The sequence below is a fragment of the Dromaius novaehollandiae genome, chromosome 4, assembly GCF_036370855.1.
Source record: "Dromaius novaehollandiae isolate bDroNov1 chromosome 4, bDroNov1.hap1, whole genome shotgun sequence".
Lineage (NCBI taxonomy): Eukaryota > Metazoa > Chordata > Aves > Casuariiformes > Dromaiidae > Dromaius > Dromaius novaehollandiae.
Window position 1 is genome coordinate 16,627,310 of NC_088101.1, and position 19,152 is coordinate 16,646,461.

The 19,152-nt window shown below is 41.8% G+C and overlaps 1 protein-coding gene across 5 annotated transcripts in view; it reads left to right on the forward strand.

The window, feature by feature from the left end:
• BMPR1B (bone morphogenetic protein receptor type 1B) overlaps window positions 1–19,152 on the forward strand; it is a 254,313-nt gene that overhangs the window by 205,511 nt on the left and 29,650 nt on the right. For all 5 annotated transcript variants that reach the window (XM_026102444.2, XM_026102445.2, XM_064510504.1 and 2 more), the window contains one exon: window positions 15,104–15,263. In XM_026102444.2, coding sequence (XP_025958229.2) covers window positions 15,121–15,263 — 143 coding nt within the window. In that variant the 5' untranslated portion in view covers window positions 15,104–15,120. The remainder of the gene's footprint in view (window positions 1–15,103; window positions 15,264–19,152) is intronic.

Below are 19,152 nucleotides of genomic sequence, written 5' to 3' on the forward strand. Positions count from 1 at the left end.
CACTAGTGTTAATTGGGGACCAAAATTTGTCCTCAGCCACCTCTAACCTCCTGGCGCTGAGCCGTTCCAACCCTGCGGATGAGTTGCTGGCACACAGCGGTCTCGCTTCCCTCTTGGTTTAAAGCAACTAACATCAGTTCGCTCTGACATTTGTTTCAGTTTTGTCCGTCAGAGCTTGTTTTACAACGTCGCTACAGAAATTGGGGATATTTTTAATGTGCCGAACGTTGCTGGCAGTGAGCCTGAAGGAGCCATTGTGTTGCGAGCTGAGAGAGGATGGGAAAATAATTAGGCAGCTGGCAATTACTGCATTTTGTGCTAGGCTTCTTAATGACATTTTAATGTATTAATGAAAGTAAGATGCCTTTTTTATATTTTCCTGACAAGTCCTTTGGCTTGGTTCCTGTACGTAGGTGGTAGGTTTTACTTTGTAATAGGGTTAAGTGCACGCCTCGGGAAAAAGAGAGAGGGAAAAGAAAGGAGAAAAGAGTAGATTTAGAACTCATAAGAAATGCTGTAGTGTTATTTACCTCCAAAACAGAAGTTGCCCTTTTATCCACAAAATTTACATAACACAAGCAGCCACAATGCCTTGTGGCCTCAAGTACTGATAATCTCCTGTACTTCCACCAGTTTGCCCATATGATCTTTTAGCTGAGATCTGTTACCTGCTGGGACTACCTGCAAGAACAGTAGTCAGTAGAAATTGCAATTGTGGGTGTTAGATAGCAGCCTTCAAGAATTTCTGCTAAGATGACATCCTGGTTTCAACAGGCAAGCACACAGCCAGCTTTTGCTGGCTCTGGGTGGATTTTAACTGGTGATGTAGAATGCAGTCTTCGTACCTAACTCCTAATCTTCACAGCCATCTAATCCTCTGTTTTGAAAACAAATTTAAAAAAAAAACATTTAGGTGAGTGACCTGTAAAGGGAAACTATATACTGAAGGTATTTCTAGTTCAAGAAATTTATAGAGTTCAAGAAATTTATAGAGTTCATTTTTATAGTTCAAGAAATATATATATATATAAAATAGATATATATATAGGGTTGTTTATGCTCCGGCTCCCATGTTTTTAAATTGTTTCTCTGAACTTTCACATTTTCCTAAAAGCAAGTTTTAAGCTTCATAGTGCCTGGAAAAAAACAGACTGGTATAGAATACAGTCTGTTCAACTCCAGATACAGTGCAAAGGCAACATTATGCAAAGAAAACAACTTCAGTATTCTTGTTGTGAAGAAGTTGGTTCTGGACCTTCACATGAAAAGGTGGGTGGGTAACACAGGGGTAGGGCCATTGCCTAGGCTGTGGAAAAGTCCCTGCTCTTCCGCAGACTTGTAGTACGATCTTTGGAGAAACCGTTGACTTTCTTTGGCTTTAGTTTTACTGCTCTGCTGTCAATGTGTTGAGTTTGGGCTCCATTTCCCAGAGTCATGTAGCCTGGGCTGCAGCTCAGCACAGAGCTCAAGTGAGCACCTGCTTCCCCTTCCCATGTCCACGTTCCCTTTCTGTGTTCCCTGCCAAAAGGGGCACTTGACTTACTCCAGGCTATGGCTGGAGCAAAAATTAACGTATTGCCAAGCAGTCCAATAGAAAGCCTGGGTTCCGGTGTGAGGTTGAGTTGAGAGCTAACCTGATAAACCTGGGACCTTTGGGTCCCAGCTCCCTCTCTGTAATGTAGCCCAGTAGCTTCTCATTTTACATGCAAAATGAGAACTGGCCCAAGCCAAACCAAATGTTTCATAAAGTCTGAAGTGATTTGGCTACCTTTGTAATTTGTCTCAGCATCCTAACCGTGTGTGTCCTAATGCTGGGAGGGAAATTCTGAAAATATGGAAAGGGAGACCAAAAGGTGAGAGCAGCCTCCTTCTCCAGTAGTTACCCAAGGTGAGAAAAAATCCAGAAAAAGAAGACAAGGCAGTAGGCAGGATGCCGTAGGAGAGAGGAAGAGGAGGAATGAGATGGTTGGCAAGCAAGCTGCTATGTAGTTTAAGCAGGTTTTAGTTGGGCCGTGTCATGATACTGTGTTGGCAGAAGATTATATATGATGATTTCTCTTTTTCTCCTGTGGTGCACATGAGCTTGTTATCATATACCAGTAGTTCTCTAAGACAGGGATGTAATGGGAACAGACCAAACAGCATGAAGGAGGAAAAATTCAACTGCTGCCTCTGGTAGCAGAGGGTCATCTGTTAGTGTCAAACAACAGCTATAGAAAAGCTCAGAAGAAGGAGACACAGTATTTACAAGGCAAATAAATGATTTTTTTTTGAAAAAGCAGATTCGAGGCAACTCAGTTATAAGTTTGATGTTCATGTTGTATAAAGTCTTGTTTGTGGCCTTCTCCTCTGCAGATCAAATTGAATATCCAGATTCCCATCTTTGGCTGGTTGCCCTAGGAATCCCTTCTGGTTTCACTCAGCTTCCTGAAGAGGTAGCCCTTCCACTTTAAATCAGTTAAGACTTTCTTATAGTTCTAGATTAGCTTTGAGCATTTTCTCATAGGAATATTAGCTCCTCTAAAACATGTATTTTTCCTTAATAAAATACACATAAACTGATTTGTGGGAAATAATCCCTTTGGTAAATGACAACAGCGATAAACTTTCCAACAAGAAATTGAGTACATAATTTCTGAATGTGCAGATATCTATTATTTTCATTTCTAGCTTCCAAACCTGGAATTAGATTAGATAATGATGGAGCAGAAATCAAAGTATCATTTTGTAGAGAAAAGCATTTAGATGCAAAATGCTGTAAGCATGTTGTCAATGCAACATCTGATGTTCTCAGGTGAGAGTTAATATATTAGCTTGGAAAGGATAGGTGCTAACTGTTGTATTAAGGATGTATGGTATATAAAATGACCTTGTTATGCAGAATATAGATCTACTCCTAGATTGCTTTTCCTTGCATTAGAGTTATAATCTAACTCAATTACTTAAACAATGTGAAAAAAATTATACTATGGGGTTTTTTTACAATATTGTTTTGTTATATACCTGTGCATATCACAATTTAGGGGCAATTTTTAACAGTGTTTCGCCTGTAGGACAGTCATCAGGATAATTGATTACTTTCAACCGTAGTGTCTCTACCTTGGAGCTAAATATCAAATATGTATCCAACAAGGGATAAGATTTTCCTCTTCTTTATATATAGTTTTCACAGAGTTTCCTGTCTGTTTCTTTTGTGACCTATTGTTGCAAAAACTGTGTGTCCTGGTAGCAACTTCAGATCTCTTTGGTGGCCCTTTCTGCCCTGCGAAAGTCACAGGTCACTGTTTGGATGCCACCACTTTTAAATCAACCGCAGTCCATTTGCCATTGGCATTTTTAATTTTGCCTACACGGTAAACAAAAGGAAGCTTGAAAACGTGACTTCTCGTGGCTGTGCTCGCTGGAAAACGGCTGCTGAGGCGGACGAGGTGAGAGCCAGGCCACCGCAGCGCGTTCCCCAGCGCAGGTAGCTGGGCACCTCGAAAGGAGCTGTGGAGCTGAAGGCGCTGGCTGCAGCGCGCCTTTCACGTACGCGCCTTGGAAGCCGCTTTTAACCATCTGGAAATAGTTACGAGTTCTGTGTTGCTCAGAACCTTCATTTTATTTATAATTTCAGGATTTTCTCTTTCTTTCACCTTTCCACTGTCATATCCTATGTGGCCTGAATATTGCTTCGTGCCTGGCTGAAATAACAGGGTTTGCCAGCCTACAATCAAAGGCAGTGCTGAGCAAAACAGCTGAGCTGCATTAGGCAGCCGCGGCCTGGGCCGCATTTCGTTACTGCCGAATAACACATCGCAGGTGCAGGATTAACCCCGCGTGCGGGGCCCCGCTTTCTTGGCGGACCCCCCCAGCAGCTCCCTGCCTCCTCACGTGACTCCCGTCTCGGGGGTGCAGCCCGCCTGCGGAGAGCAAACGTGAGTAGGAGGGTTAGTTAGCTTTTTAGCTCACAAAGCGCTTGCTTGGCTTTGTTTAACTGCTTTTTGTTTCTTTTTCTTTCTTTTGAAGCATGGGAATTGCTTTACAGAAGTGTGAAGCGATTTTGCCGGAGGAGCGGAGTTCAGTGGGTTTGGACGAAAGGTCAGAGAGGGAAACGCGTGACTGCCAAAAGCGGCTTAGCCGCGGTGCCGTATGGGTGCCGGGCTGCGCCGCGTCCCCGTGCGCTCTCCCAGCGCGCCTTCCTCCTTCTCCTCCGCCACCTCTACCAGCGAGCACCAGCGTTTCGGGCGCGTTTCGTTTGGAAATTAGATGTGATCCTGCTGGGGGGAGGGTGCATTTGAGATTTCCTCTTCATTTTCTTAGGCCCAGTGTCATGATTTGTTCTTCCTAAATAGTTATTAGCAAACAGCGAGGTGCATGTTGTTGGTCGAGGAGGGATGGTAAACTTCCAGAGGAGGTGCTACAGGTATAACAGAAGGTGTCCCCTTCCCTCTCTGACGTGGGGAGAGGGAGAGAAGAGATTTGTAGAAGACCTGATAGTTGGCATTCAGCCCGACAATGAATTTAAAGGGATATTTTTTCTCTTCCTGAAATGAGCTTTTATATTAGTCTTCTGTTTTGAAATTTTTAATGCAAAAAAAAAAAAAAATCAGTAGTGATGGTCATTACTTGCTTTGATGCCATGTTTATCTTTTGGGGATCAGTTGTAGAGCTGGGACTTGCTTTATAGTCTTTCTGTCCACGTTTAAAGGTATTGTGGTAATACGTAGGGCATGTGTATAATGCTTTTTGAAATGTTGCATCCATATTATACACTTTAAATGGTAATAATTGAGAAAACCGTCCACTAGTAAAACCAAACTTCTTTTATCTGTCTCCTAAAGGAGGTTCATTTAAGGCTCAGTGCTGAAAAAAGACCAGTTTTATCACATTTGTGTTGAATGTTGTTTCTCGCTTCTTATTGCGAGGACAAAGTTTCAGGAGAAGACTGGTAGTCACCCAAGCCTGTAAAACTTCTGCTCAGGGAGTCCACGTAGGCTCCAGCTTCTCAAGGTGCTTGCAAGCAACTTTTCTTTCTTTGACTTTGGGAGTAAGAATATAGCTACGCTACGTACTTAGGAAGATGTGTCCATATGACTTTGGAAAAAAAACCCAACCACCCACCAGTGAGGCTGACAGCTCGCACCTTGTCTTCTGCAGACGGCCGTCGGAAGCCCAAGCCGGGCAGCAGGCCGGCCGTGTACTCGAGGGTGGTGTCACGAGATGCGGGTTGGATGCGCCTCCTTCCCGCGCAGGCGAGCTCGGCACATGTGCTCAAGTGCTCAGACACAGAAATGCTTTAGGGAGCTCGAGCACTTCAAGCAAACCATACTGCTTATGTCTGTGGTCAAAACTGATTATTGTTGTTTTGCGCATGCAATTAACTTTGGTTTGCAGGGAGAGACGCTTTCCTCGCCCTTTAAACATATTTGTTTGCTTTCTGTCAAAGTGAATAAGTCAGTGACGCTTTCTGTTGAATTCGGCCGCATTTGCAGAAGATAGGTTTTGTACTTCAGTTCTCATTCACAAACACAAAGGTTTTCTTCATTGCTTACTATTTCTACACATGTGGTTCAAATCGCTATTCAGTGTGTGTGGTTAGTCCAACAGTAGCGGTAGTCAGTTCAATTTACCCTCTGCTTTGGCAGCTAAACAGTGCAAGAATTTATACTGTCACTTGTTCAATTACTTGAAACACTGGTTGGCCTGGTGACTTGGCAGAGTGGCATTTGCCTCAGGGAAGGCAAATTCTTGCAGGTACTTGCGCGGTTCCTTCAAGCAGCTGAGTTGACGAAATGGAAAGTGTCATAAATGTGCATGATTTGGGGGTGTTGATGGCATCTACGCATGAAATAAATGGTCAAAGTATACTAATCTGCCCTGCTGGACAGACAGGCACTTGAAGGAAAAGTGGGGCAGGGGGTAGAAATAAATGATTTGGGAAGCATTTTTGATGAGCTGATCAGTAAATGAGGTGTAAAAAATAGTTCTATATGTACATTTAAAAAATTGCCATTAAAATACAGCATGCTTGTGCCCTTAGACAGCTATATTAGTTTTATTCATGTAAATGTAACATCTGCATTATTTAATTCACTCTTATGGAAAGTGGGAGGGAACAAATCCTGTCCAGTAGGACTGAAGGAGTTTGTAAATTATAAAGCAGTTTGCTCTTTAAACAGCTGAAGATATGTCACATCTGCTCAGGAACAATCAGGCAAGTTGGTTAGAAGGACCCTGGCACCTTTGAATAAGGTCAGCACCGGGTTTTGCAAGCATGGCACACGCACATGCTAATCATGTTTTAATATATGGGTGCAGTCTCTGATGTTGGGATGAGAACAGGTAGTTGATATTTTGATCTTTTGGTCAGTATTATTTTATCTTGACCACTAGCAGGGTGCTCTTGGGTTCCTTTTCATCAGAAAAGGGAACAGGAGCAATGATGATTTGTTAAATGCATCGAAAAAGCACTACAGGGCCTAGGTCATCTATTGCTGTTTCTCTTAAATGCCATTGTCTTAACCCTTTGATCAATCTGAGTATCATCTGAAATGATAATTAGTAAAAAGCTACAGGTTGCTCATTACACTCCTTGATGCTTTCCTAAAGACCAGATAGCAAAGCATAGTTTAGTAGCATCAGATTGCATTGCATACCTATGTTTTTTTTCTCTTGAGTTCAGAAAAGTTTTCAAGACTCTTGTTGTAGCAGTGCTTGTGTAAGCTGGTGATGGTGGTGTTCAGTGTCTGCTGCTTGGATCTGCAAGCACACATAGGGATTTGCAGCTTAAAACCAGAAATAACTGCTTTTGGTCTTTGATAGTAACCTACCTTTCTCTCTTTACATACAAGTTTTTAAATAGGGGGATGTAGCACCCACAGTGCCCAAACGCTGAATGCACGTTGTTGAACCGCCAGACTGCTCCTCTCCCATCCTCATGCCTGAGCTGCCATTCCCCCTTTCCACCAGCTGATGCTTATGAACATGAGATCTGGTTTTACAGCAGGGCCTTGGGTGGCATAGTTGGAAGGAATTTTGATTGCCTTAGTGAGACATTTTCCCAAAATGTGGTTAAGGAAAAGATGGGGAAAAAAATTCAGGTACGTAAAAATGAGTGAGAGAAAAAGAAGCCTCTTACCTTTAAAGAATCTGCTTCAGTATTTTCACTGAGATAGTTAATTTTGTTTTCTGTTGAATTAGAGTGAGTTTTTTGAAGACACAAGGCTGTCAGACATGCCATTTTATTCTGCAGCTGTTCAGAAGCTTAATTTCTGATTTGTACCTATCCTCTAAAGTAAATATAGTCATTCAATGTGTGAACCATATTAAATAGAATGATATAAAGTAATGCCACCACACTAAATTTTGATTTCTGCATGTTATTTCCCAGTTAGACTGGTTTGTGTCTCAAATAATAAGTAGGAAGTATTCCTTTTTAATTACTATTTTTTAGTACCTTAAATAGTGATACTTTTGAGAGAACAGAACGAATCTGATCAAGTCGCACCTCTCCTCTGATGTTTTATGGTGTGCTCCAACTCCAAATCCTTCTGGGGATGAAGTCAGAGTCTGTCCTTCTCAGATCAGACCTTGGGTCTCACCTTAGTATTCATGACATGTTTATATTTCAGTGTTCTGATTTTTTTTGCCTGGTATGCCCATATATGCATAAACAGTAGTGCTTTTTGCAAAAAATTTTGCCAAGTTTTTGTTCATTTTGAATTGTATGAGAACAATTCAGGAAGGAATATGGCATAGGTAGCTCCAACACGTGTGACTTATCAATTTGCTGTTTAAAATGTGGGTTTTCAACAGAGGCTAAGATATCAAAGTATTTTCATGTATTTCTAGTCAGGATGATGTGACACACCTTTCCACTTATCTCTGCAAATGTTACAAAAATGATTTACATTGAAAACCCTTTTCCCTCTGCATAAAACATTTACAGGTGGAACCAAACAAATAGAGACTGTAGAAGTGGGAGTTTTGATAGAGCTGTAGAAGTTCTTTAAAGGTGGGGAATTACAGTGCTTTGCACAAAAGGGTATTTTCATCCAAAAGTACTCTTCATGTCAACTGTATTAGTGTTAAGGGTAGGCTTCCTTTGCTGTGTCCAAGAAGGCAGGCTAAAATGTTTTTTAAAAGTCTTCAAAGAAAATACAAGCAAGGTCAGTCTTTTGTGCTTTTTTTTTTGTATTCTCTTGATGCAGTATCCCATGTTACAAGAAATGTGCCACCAGATTATCCTTTTTTTCCATGCAAAGAATATGGAAAAGATTAACTGTGGCTAGCAGAAAAGAGAGGAAACCAGGAAAAATTAATACTCAAACAATGATGTAATGGTGGTCAGCAAATTGTGTGTGCACTTTCTATGGGCTATGACACCAAAGAAGGCTTTGTGTTTTTAAGTTGCAAATAATATGGCATGCGTATTAATTTGAAGGGTCTTGCCTAAATGGTGTTGTCACATTCCATGCTGAACTTGACTTTATTAGCCAAATCAGCTAAGTATGATTAAGACAGTTTAAACAGATATTGTGGGGAAGGGAAACTTTACCCTTTTCAAACCAAATGGGAAAGCATTTTGTGAAAAGTAGATTCTTTAAATTAGTGCCATATGCATCTAGTTATATTGGCATTCAGTAGCAATTCTGTGAAAATGGGCAGAAACATTTACAATATGAAAACTATCTTGTCAATTATGAAAATTACTTCAGATTGTAACCCTTATTTGCAGCATGACTGAAAGCAAAACCACCCCAAATTTTGAAATACACAGATGAGAAGGAGCAGTGTGCGAGTTTTGATTAAGGTCTGCAAGCTTTCGTATACAGCAAGGATGGAAATGAAGCAAATCTTGCAACATATGCCCCAAAATGCTCTATTTCTCTTAATAAATATGCCTATTTTTACAATAGATATAGATCAGGTTAAGACTGCTGTCAAACACCATTTGATACCGACTTCATTGTGGGCTCACTAGCGCTAGAGTCATGCACAGGGAAGGAAAGCATGTTCACTTTCTGGGGCTTTATGCCAGGTTTGTTTACTGTGTTTTTGAGTCAAAAATGTGCAGGTTGGGGCATCTGACTTTTCCTTCCACTTTATGGCAACCTTGTATATTCAGCAAACCATGTCATTATCCTTTTTCCCCCCCTTTTCTATTCTGTGACTGTCACCAATAAAAAATGGTTTACCATTACCTCTTGACTATTTTATACAGTAGATCAGGCAGAGTTAAGAGGCCTAATGTATTTCAACTTCTAAAGTATGCTGTTTTCTTGCTGACTATTTGCCAAAAAAATATCCCGTGGAAATTCTTTTATCTGATGGCTGTAAATTACAGTTGAGTTAGCAGTTAGTTATTTCCCTTTCTCTTAAAACAATCATGTCAGTGGTGTAACACTGGCCTGATGGGAAGTCGCCAGGCTGTAGTTTATGATGTAGCATAGGAAACACTAGCAGGGTGTTGTGTGATACTTTCATATTTTAATAAAATTATGATTTGCTGAAAAGCATAGTAATTGAATAGGCCAACATACAGTTAACCTAACTTGTGTTTTAGCACTTTGGTCCAATGGTTTTGTCAGGTTGACTAGTTTCTTGCTACCTTCTGACTCAAAGCAGCAAATTTAGTTTTGTTTTTTGGTTTTTTTTTTAAAGACTATTTTTCAAATCTTTTTGAGAAAATGCATTTAACTTCTGACGCAATGCAGCAGTTGAAGGGGTGTTTCATTATGCACAAAACTTCCTAGGTATACCTTCTCTGAAGCAGTAAACAGAGCTCACACTTGCAGGGGATGCTGTAGCTAACAAAACATTTTTGTTGGCATGAGAAAACATGAGTGGATGCTACTGCGTATGAAGCTTGAAGTACTGTGTAGAAAGAGGCACTCTGATAATCTTTTCTTAACATACTTACTTGTGGCCCTTGGGATCTGTTTAAATAGGGAATAAGTGACTTCTCTTGACAAACCCACGCAAGACCATGGAAGAAATTCATTTTCCTCACAGCATGTACAGCACAAATCAAACAGCTATGGCACAAAAATCAATCTGTTGTGAGACAGCTATTGCTAATTATTCACCCTCTGGGAACAGGATGGCTTAAGATTTGGAATACAGTAACAGAATATGGAGCTTTTCCCCTCCGACATTACTGGACTTGTTGAATCTGAGGAGTGCCCAAAAGTCCTTACCATCTGATGGCTCCAGGCTTGTGTGAAAGGAGTCACTGGTCTGTGGCCAGATGCTCGTGGAGAAATTCCTGTCCAAACCGCATAGCTACTGCTACAGCTGGCAGGGGTTGGAGTACTTATTGGCAGCCATGGCAGAGCACGAGAACCAAATGTGCACTAAAAGATGATCTCTCCAGATCAAATTTTGGGGCATCTAGGTGGGTCAATGCAGAGGAGCTTAAATGGGTGGTGTTCCTTGTGTGATGAACTTCTGCCTACAGACCTGTTAAAACATTATTTAAAATCAAAACATAATTCATCCTGATAGATATCAGATACTCACTGTGGTTATGGAATGGACATCTGTTGCCATTTCTTTATCACTTAAAAGAGGAAAAACAAGCTGAAAAACCATGATAGAGTTTGCCACTTGAAAAGGGAGAATTTAGTATTTAGATGCAAAGGCTTAGTGCTCGTAGATTACCATGAAGTCTAAATTTCTAAGAGGATTTATTTGTTGGCATTAAGAATAGGAGTTTAAGCTAGAGACAGTAGTCATTCCCATGGCTGTCCAGAGTAATGCTTTCATTTTACTGCACTTTATAATAGAGTTTCCTGCTTTTTCTTCTGAATATTTCTAGTGATGCCTTTCTGTAAAAACTGCCTTGTGATAGAGGAGCTTAGGTGACACATAGTGCTTTGAGAGAGACACTGACCTATTTGGAAAAATGAGGCATGCTTCTGAGCACCCGGTCCCCTTCCCCAGGCATGCATTCATGGCAGAGGGCACCACATCAATTTAGAGGCATCCCAGTCCCATAGAGGAGTGTATTTGTAGTGGAAGTTGCTCTGCACATGTGGGTGAATTTTGGTTTAAAAGGAGAGCTAGGCTGAGAAAATTAGCTAAATTGGATAGAATTGTGCAAGTCTATTGGCTATGCAGGCTCAACTGTTTTGACTAATTCCCCTGTGAAACCAGAGTGGGCTCCAGTAGTCACCCAGTATTTCCTCCAATCTTTCCCACTTTGCCTCCCTGCATTTTGTTCCTCTTCTGTCACTCCCCACACTTCCCCTCCTTCCTCTCCATGGCTTCCCTGCCGCTGCTACCACCTCCAGCCTCTGTCCCCAGGCAGTCTCTCCTATCCAAAGCTCAGCAGCTGTCTCCACTCTTGGGCTCCCTAAGTTTCTTCTCAGCAGAATACAGTAACCTCCTGTTTCTGGTACCAGCGTTTTCCTGCAGTTGTCCTAAGCTGTGCTCCATTCAGCCGGAGCTGGAAGTTGACTGCCAGCCCACTGCAGCAGAATAGGCTATAGCAGAGAAAAGCAGCCAAGCTCCAATAGCCTGGAAATTACTGTCACTCAGGGCACTTGGACGTAGTTCCTGGAGAGTTTTTTCTAACCCCAGAGGGCTTCTAGCCCCTAGACGGAGCTAGGACTGATGGATGCTTGTCACACCATGGCAGCAAGTGAGAGCAGGAGGTTGTTAGCCACCCAGGCTATGCATTTCACCACTGGTATGAATAGCACTAATAAAAAAGTACTGATTTTAGTAGGCAATGTCTAATTAAGTTTAGCTATCTGATGTAATGATGCTCCCATGAAGTTGCAGTGGCATGGTTTGCTTTGCTAAGGGTAAGGGATCCCTGGAACAAGCTGATAAAGGTGTTTTTTGAAGCCCCTTAACACAGGGTGGCCTAGGGAAGACTTGTTCTTGTGTGTTACCAGGCTCTATGATCAGTGTAGGACCAGCAGCTTGCAGTGTGTACCCAGCTACCAGTAGAAAGAAAACAGTAAGAACTCATGGCCAAACCCTAGAAAGCTCTTGTGGCCATGGGATTCTTCCCAGATGTGTTACATCTTGGGAATGGGCTGCTGACAATCCTCCTGTACCAAAATCACAAAGGTAGAGCACAGAAGACCTTATTGAAATTCAACTCTATTTGAGTGGGAGAAGAGGAAGATTTCTCAGGTATTCAACAGTCTGCTGTTGGATGAGATACCTGAACTTGAGAGGCAAAAGTTTTTTTTAAAGCTAGCAGCCAGGAATATAAGGTCTGGAAGGATCAAGAGAAAGGAGTGAGAAGGCCTTTTCTTTTTAAAAGATGGGACAGGGTCTGATTTAAAGCATCTTCTTCCTGCCTGCCTCTTAATTATATTTGATTTCATGTATTAGACATTAAACTGAAGAGATTTTCCCTAGTTTTGACACTGGACATAAGCCAAAAGCAAAATCCTATGCTACATCCCCTATTTCAAACTCTTGGAAAGTGTAAATTTGAATTGCAGCCTCTCTCACCCTGACTTCTCTAAAGCCAAATTACATCTCTGTATCCAGCCAGCTGTGGCAGTAGTTCAAATTTCAAATTCTGTTTTGGCAACACCAACCTGTGTTTCATTGCAAAAAAAATTGAAATAGATCTAGGGATGTAAGTTACTGTTTATTGCGAGTTCTGCCAAAGCTGTTGTCCATCACATCCCTCATGCGTGATGGATACACAGATTGCAGTGGAGCATGACTGTTTATATACTTGCTGAGAAAATGAGACCTAGTTCTTTGTGTGTTTTATGAGGAAGGTATTTAGTTGTCTAAATTTGACATCTTCAGGCACATTCAAATATGCAATTGTCCCTTTCCTGTTTTCTATGCTAGATTTAAAATACATTCATTTTTGCATTCTTCCTTTGTTGAAGGAAGATCCCAGCTGGAACTGTAGATAACTAGCAGAAAAAGTCATGGAAATGGAAGGTAGAGCATACTGTTTTACTCAGTATCCATATTTTAACTTTGTTGCCACACAAGCTAGAAATTTAAAAATATTCCTGTCAAGGATTTTCACTAGTTCAGTATTCCCCATCCACTGGGGACAGTGTAAAACAAAATTTGCCAGTTGAAAGAATTTATTTAATAATCTCTAATCCTGTGACCCAGAGAGCAAACATCTGTTGATGCTAATTTGTTGAACACAGGCTGGGTTTTAAAATGGCATAATCCTATTAGAGAAGGAGAAAGATCACAATGTGTTTTTCCCTCATTTTAAGAACCTACTGCACCTTAAATTATAGCATTGTATACCTGTTTATTCATAGCATGTTGTATGAACCAATCTGTTTAGGTCTAATTTTGCCAAGGTTATTAAAGAAACCTAAGGGACTTTATGACAGCCAGTTGTTCCCTGCACCCAATTAATATCTTGATGCTGGGCATAAGGGTTACAAGCCCATAGTCTATGTTTTATAACTCATTCTCTGGTCTGACTTACAGAGGTCATGAGCTATCAAAACACCAGCTGGTTTCAATGGGATATGTAGGTACTGAGCAACTCTGAAGATCAGGCCATACAAGTTTTCTATTGCATAAATGTTATTAATATCTATTGCATAAAATCTGCTGCATTGAATTGTTTCATACAAATCACCTTAGTATTTTCTTTTGCAAGGAATATCACATATTCTGTCATATTGATAAAACAGGAGTGGAAGGGCCATAATCTTCAAGAAGCTACCACACTTCTGAATGAGCTGTTCTTTCATATCAAGCTCCGCTTCTCAGAGCAAGCAAGTCTCAGCTTTTTCCCAGCTTGCTAGGGACACCCTTCACCATGTACCAAAGCACACTGCAGCATAGCTGCTTGCTGTCGCTCATCCCCACCTGCATGCAGGGCTTCCCAGCCAGCCCTCACACTGACTGAACAGCCCTGCGCGTCCTCTGGGCTTTCAGGACCTTTCAGCCCATGGCTGCCTCGGTTTTGCTTCTTGCCATCCAAGCCCTGGTGTAGCTCCGTGTTCCCATCACCCCAGCCCATTTGCCCTCCCCTTCTCTCCCTAGGGAGCTGGGAAGGATAGTTGGCTGTCATTTCAGTGATGCACCAGTCCTAGTGAGGGAGGGCTGGGGAGGACTTTAGTTAAGAGCCAAGCACCAGTTCAGGAGGCAGACAACAACAAAAAAAATGATGCCAATTGTTTCTAAGGATTTAACAGTAGAAGTCAAGAATTTCAAGCCTGCCCTTCAGCTGCTCTGTTGGAGAGAACTGCTTGCAAATGACCATTTAGTAACATTTCTTATGGGAAAGCAAAGCAAAAGAAAAGTGCGAAACTGCCAGTTGAAGCTTTTCATGCTGTTCTCATTTTTGTCTTTGAGGTTTAAAATACTCACAAGCCCTGAAAGCTGATAGTTATGAGCAGAGCTGGAGGGGAGAAAAGCAAGTTGCTTAAACAGCTCCTAGCCCATCACCACCATCTCTAGCTGTACTCCACCAGCTCCATGGAGATTCAGCGCTCTGATATTTTTAGAAGAAACTAATCACCTCCATATTTCAGCATTGTTCATTCTAACACACATTCTAGCCTTTTACTTGGTGTTTATATAGTGTTTTATGTATTTATAAATGAACTATTTTTTTTCCTTGCTTTCCAAGTAATGCCTGTTAACTTCAGTGACAAGGTACCTTTGCAGAGATTTAGAACTTGAAGAAACAGACTTTCTTTTAAATCTTTGTTCAGTTTTATGCCTGTGTTCTGCTCTGTCTTAGGCACTGTAAATTCCACTCTATTTTATAGGGTTCAGTGGCTAGAGATGTGTGCCAAGTATAAAGACAAAGAAAGTGCAAAGGTGTAACCAAGGAGCTGACCTACATAATCCAATAGGAGAAAAGCTGTGCTCTGCAATCTGCAAAGCACAGCGTATCTCTGTGACACTGGCAGCAGCAGCACTCGAACATCAGCACCTTCGATCTCATGTCACTGAGGCCCAATAAGCCCCAAGCACCATGGTGACCATTTCAGAGGCTTCTAGTGAAAACTGATCTTTAGCAAATACCCAGTTCAATTTACTGGGTGCAAAGCACCTGCTCTAATTTTGATGGGTAGAAATATTTAAAGGCTTCATCAAGTCTTGCAGCCCAGCCTAGAAATGTTTCTTTCTCTCCCCCCCCTTGTATTTCTAGCCAATTTTCTAGACAACATGCCCTTGCGAAGTTCTGGCAAGCTGAGCATGGAGAACAGAAAAGACGACAGTGAGAGCACAGCACCCGCCCCTACGCAGAAGAAACTGTCCTGTCAGTGCCACCACCATTGCCCTGAAGACTCAGTCAACAGCACCTGCAGGTTTGTGGAATAAGTAATTTGGTGGAGAAGCACAGGGAGGGCTGTGGGTGTCCCAAGCAGGATGTTGGAGCTGGTTTTAGCAGTACAATGTAAGTGAGAATTGCTTGTACGTTGTGCCTAGAAGTCAGAGATGATTTTTACTTAGATGTCAGCTACACATTTATATTTTTATGTTAGGATATTCACAGCTTGAAGTTTTACACAATACTTGTATTCATTCTCTGCATATGAAGGATTCTGGAGGTAGGAGTATGTTTTTAAAATGTGTATGTAGTTAACAGGCTTAATGGAGATGTATAAAAATGTGAATGCTTATAAATTTATAATCACTGTGAAACTACTGTAAGAAACCTGCTGTTTGTCTTACTATAGCTGAACTACCTTTTGTAGGCTTTTTGAGCCATTAGTTTTCTTGCCTCCATGATAAAAGGAAAATGATTTTTTCTTGAGGTGAAATGTCAAATATTTTCTTAGGAGTAGTCTTCCTTGTATTTGACTGCTTGGTTAGAGTACTGTAAGCTTCTCATTTGTGTTCAGTTCTGCTTCCTCAGAGGCCACACATTAGATCCTCCATTCTGCTTACTTAGGGCAGGCAAAATACTGGGGGTATTTACCATCAACTGTTATAGTCTGGGGGGGGGGGGGGGATGGTTCTGGGTTTGCACAGAAGGACAACACAGGTATATTTGGACATGCCAGCTAGGAATGCATTTGTTTGAGGTGAGTCTGGTATTTTACCTGTATTGGCTACTTTGTCCAGGCAGTGTGTTAAAAAGATGGGGAAAACCTAAGGCTGCTGAAGATGTAGATGGCTTTGTTGCATTTTTGTGTTATTTCATAGTCTAACTTCATTCTGCTCAGCCTGCAGCTTCACACCAAAACATGTCAGTTTTGATGACAGCTGTAAGTAGTATTGCCACCTTTCCACTCCTCCTTTAAACTGATGCTCTAGCTCAAAGTTGGACCTAACTGCGCTCACATGGCATTCCCTTTAAAAAGCTTAAAAGCCTCACTTCACTATCAATTTGCAGGTCCCCTGCTGTGGCAATGGGCTGTTTCCTGTTCATGCCCAGCAAGAGACACTGCTTTCGCACATGCTCTTACACATGCACTGACAAAAGTTGCAGATAATTTTTAATCCACAAATTAGAAAACACAAAGGGACCGTGTTAATGAACCCATTGAACAAGGTTTATATCCCAGCTGGGTAGACCTGCTGTTGCACATTGCTTCATAGGTGTCATTGATGTTAAGTATCAGGAACTATGAGCAAATGTCCTTTTAAAAAAGGATTTGGGCAATTTCCTTCACTGTGATGCTTTTTTAAAAAAAGAATCTCTTCAGTTCCCCCTTACAGTATCACAAACTAAATCCGTTTTTATCTTTTAGTGCCCAAGCATATGCAGGCAGTTTAGTAGCAAAATGCAAAATTGTAACCACTTCATAATCTTTGCAGAATTTATGCTTTGTAATGAGTCTCACACTATGTAATTTAAGTGGAGCATTTAATTCTAGATTTCTGGGTTTAATTTAGACATCAAACTAAGAATTGAAACTGGAATTTACACCCCTCAAAATATTGTTCACTTTTCAGCTCAGGAAAAAAGGAAGCAAAGTCTAAAGGCTAACATTTTACCCAAACTCACTCCTCTTTCCCAGGCTGTTGCTGTCACCCTAGCACTGTCTTCCTTGTCCATTGCTCAAGGAGCAAAGGCATAGGCAAAAAAAATTGCTCAAGAGCTTAGATAAGTAGAAGACCCAAAATTTACATTAAAAACCCTACTTTGCAGTTTATCAGCAACAATCCTTTCCAGGATGGTGATCATTCTTATGGCTCCCCCCTTACCTTCATGCATGAGAGCTGCAGTTGGGTACAAACAGTACAACAGTCTGTTTGCCTTATATTTGCTTAGCTCTGTTAATCTCATATTTTGCTTAAACTCCTTCCTATGTAGCTGGCATTAAGGATGAAAAGTGAAAAGGGAGGTGAAGGGGGACCTAACTCTAATTTTGGGAAGGAGTAGTTATTAGGTTTCCAGTTAGCTGGCTGGGTTGAGACCAGGTTTCAAAAGATTTGGCTCAGACCACTCAGGTAAGCATGGACTGCTCATCCCCCTTCTATTTTGGGATCATCATACTAATCAGCTTGTTATTTTCCTATTTCAGTATAACCTGAATGACTCTTGGCACAGGTTTAAAGCACCCTGGAGTTCTCATTTAGCCTCTCTATAAAAGCAGCTTCACCATTTTGAAGTGCAAATAGCATCGATTGCACTGTATTTGTCTGAAGGACAGCTAAGCTGTTTCAGATTACAAGTTGTGTTAATCATCTTCCTTCCCTGCATGTAGTCACTAAAAGCTTTCTAACAATCAAATTTGATAAAACTTGAATCTCTCCGCAGCTCTATCAGTCCACTCAGCCTTGGGCTGTCCATGGGCCAGCAGTGCCCTGAGCTGTCAGCTGGGCATGGATGAGGCACCGCAGGCTGGCAGAGCCCCTACACCAGGAAAATGCCCTGAACGTATTTGCATCGAGGGCTCAGGGTGCAGGGGAGTGTCAGACACAGCTCCCCCCCACCCAGGCTCCAGCCAGCTTCTCCTTGCCAGGAAGCCAGGGTGGTCCTCAAGGTCACCAAGAAGCATTTGCAGGTGTAGCTAAATTAAACCCTCAGCACAAGATAGCTAGTCCTGTAGCAATCATCATTAATGTCTCATGAAAGAGCAGCCTGCTATCCTGCCTGAAGATTTTGGCCCACTCCTGCAGGTGTCTATCTCCAGTGGCACAGATACAGACTGTAGGACTAGCAGTCTGCATGTTTATATAAAAATGAGGACATCTGGTGGCCATTTAAAATCCTCTCCATAACTGCAGTTTTAGAAGTTTAAAGTCAGTATTTTTAACCACATCTATTTCAAATCCTCTAACAGCCTGCTGCATTCATATACAGATTTCCCCTTTCCTTACACTGCTGCAGCACAAGTTCCACAGTACTTGAGTAAGCTAAGGATCACACCAGTTTCAAGTGCACATTGTTTTCTGTTTCAACAGCAAATGGTAGCAAATGCTCTAATTAAAGCATTCTTTACAGTGTGACCCTACTGAAAACATTGCAAACATTGAGCAGTGTGTGTGATACAGGAAAGATTTTTTCAGTCTTAAAATACAAAGATTGCATAACAACCTGTACTGAATTAGTTACTTAAGGCAATTGGTACATTTTCCCAAGTCATATCTGTACAGGTGAGTTAAAGAGGAGTTTAATCCTCAATCTGCTGGAATTAGTGCTGTTTTTAGAAGGATGCTTGAAAAAATATGTTCTGGTAGATTTTTGAGGTGCTGGGTATTATACGTCTCATATTAAGCTACCCTAGCACAAAACATATGCAATTAATGTTCCTCAGCCCTGCAGAGAGGTAATGGTCAAGCCCACTTGTGTCCTGGGGACACCTCATTGAGGGAGAAAGAGAGTGCTAGTGTCAGGGAGCAGGGCCACACCACACAGGGCTGAGGGTGAAGGACCACCCATCCACCCAGCATGACCTCATCCCACCATACCTGAACACGATGGGCCAAGCTGGGTGCTTGCAGGGTGTCCCAGGGTCCATCTGGGAGATGGGGCAGGAGATGGGCTGAAGAGAGATCCAGTCACAAGACAGCTCAAGGGGGGAGTAGCTGCTCTGACCTGAGCTTAAATGAGCCCCTGGGCGGGGGTGCCTGCATGGGGGCCCAGGTGAGGCACATTGGGGCTGTTATGGCTCATTAGTGTGCTCAGGTGCCCTGACAGCTGAGGTATTTGTAAAAGTTTTACAATCCTTTGCTTGTAAAGGATGTGTTGGCCTGCAACCTGTGGAAACTCTTTCTTTCTGAACATCTGTGGGATTCATAAAA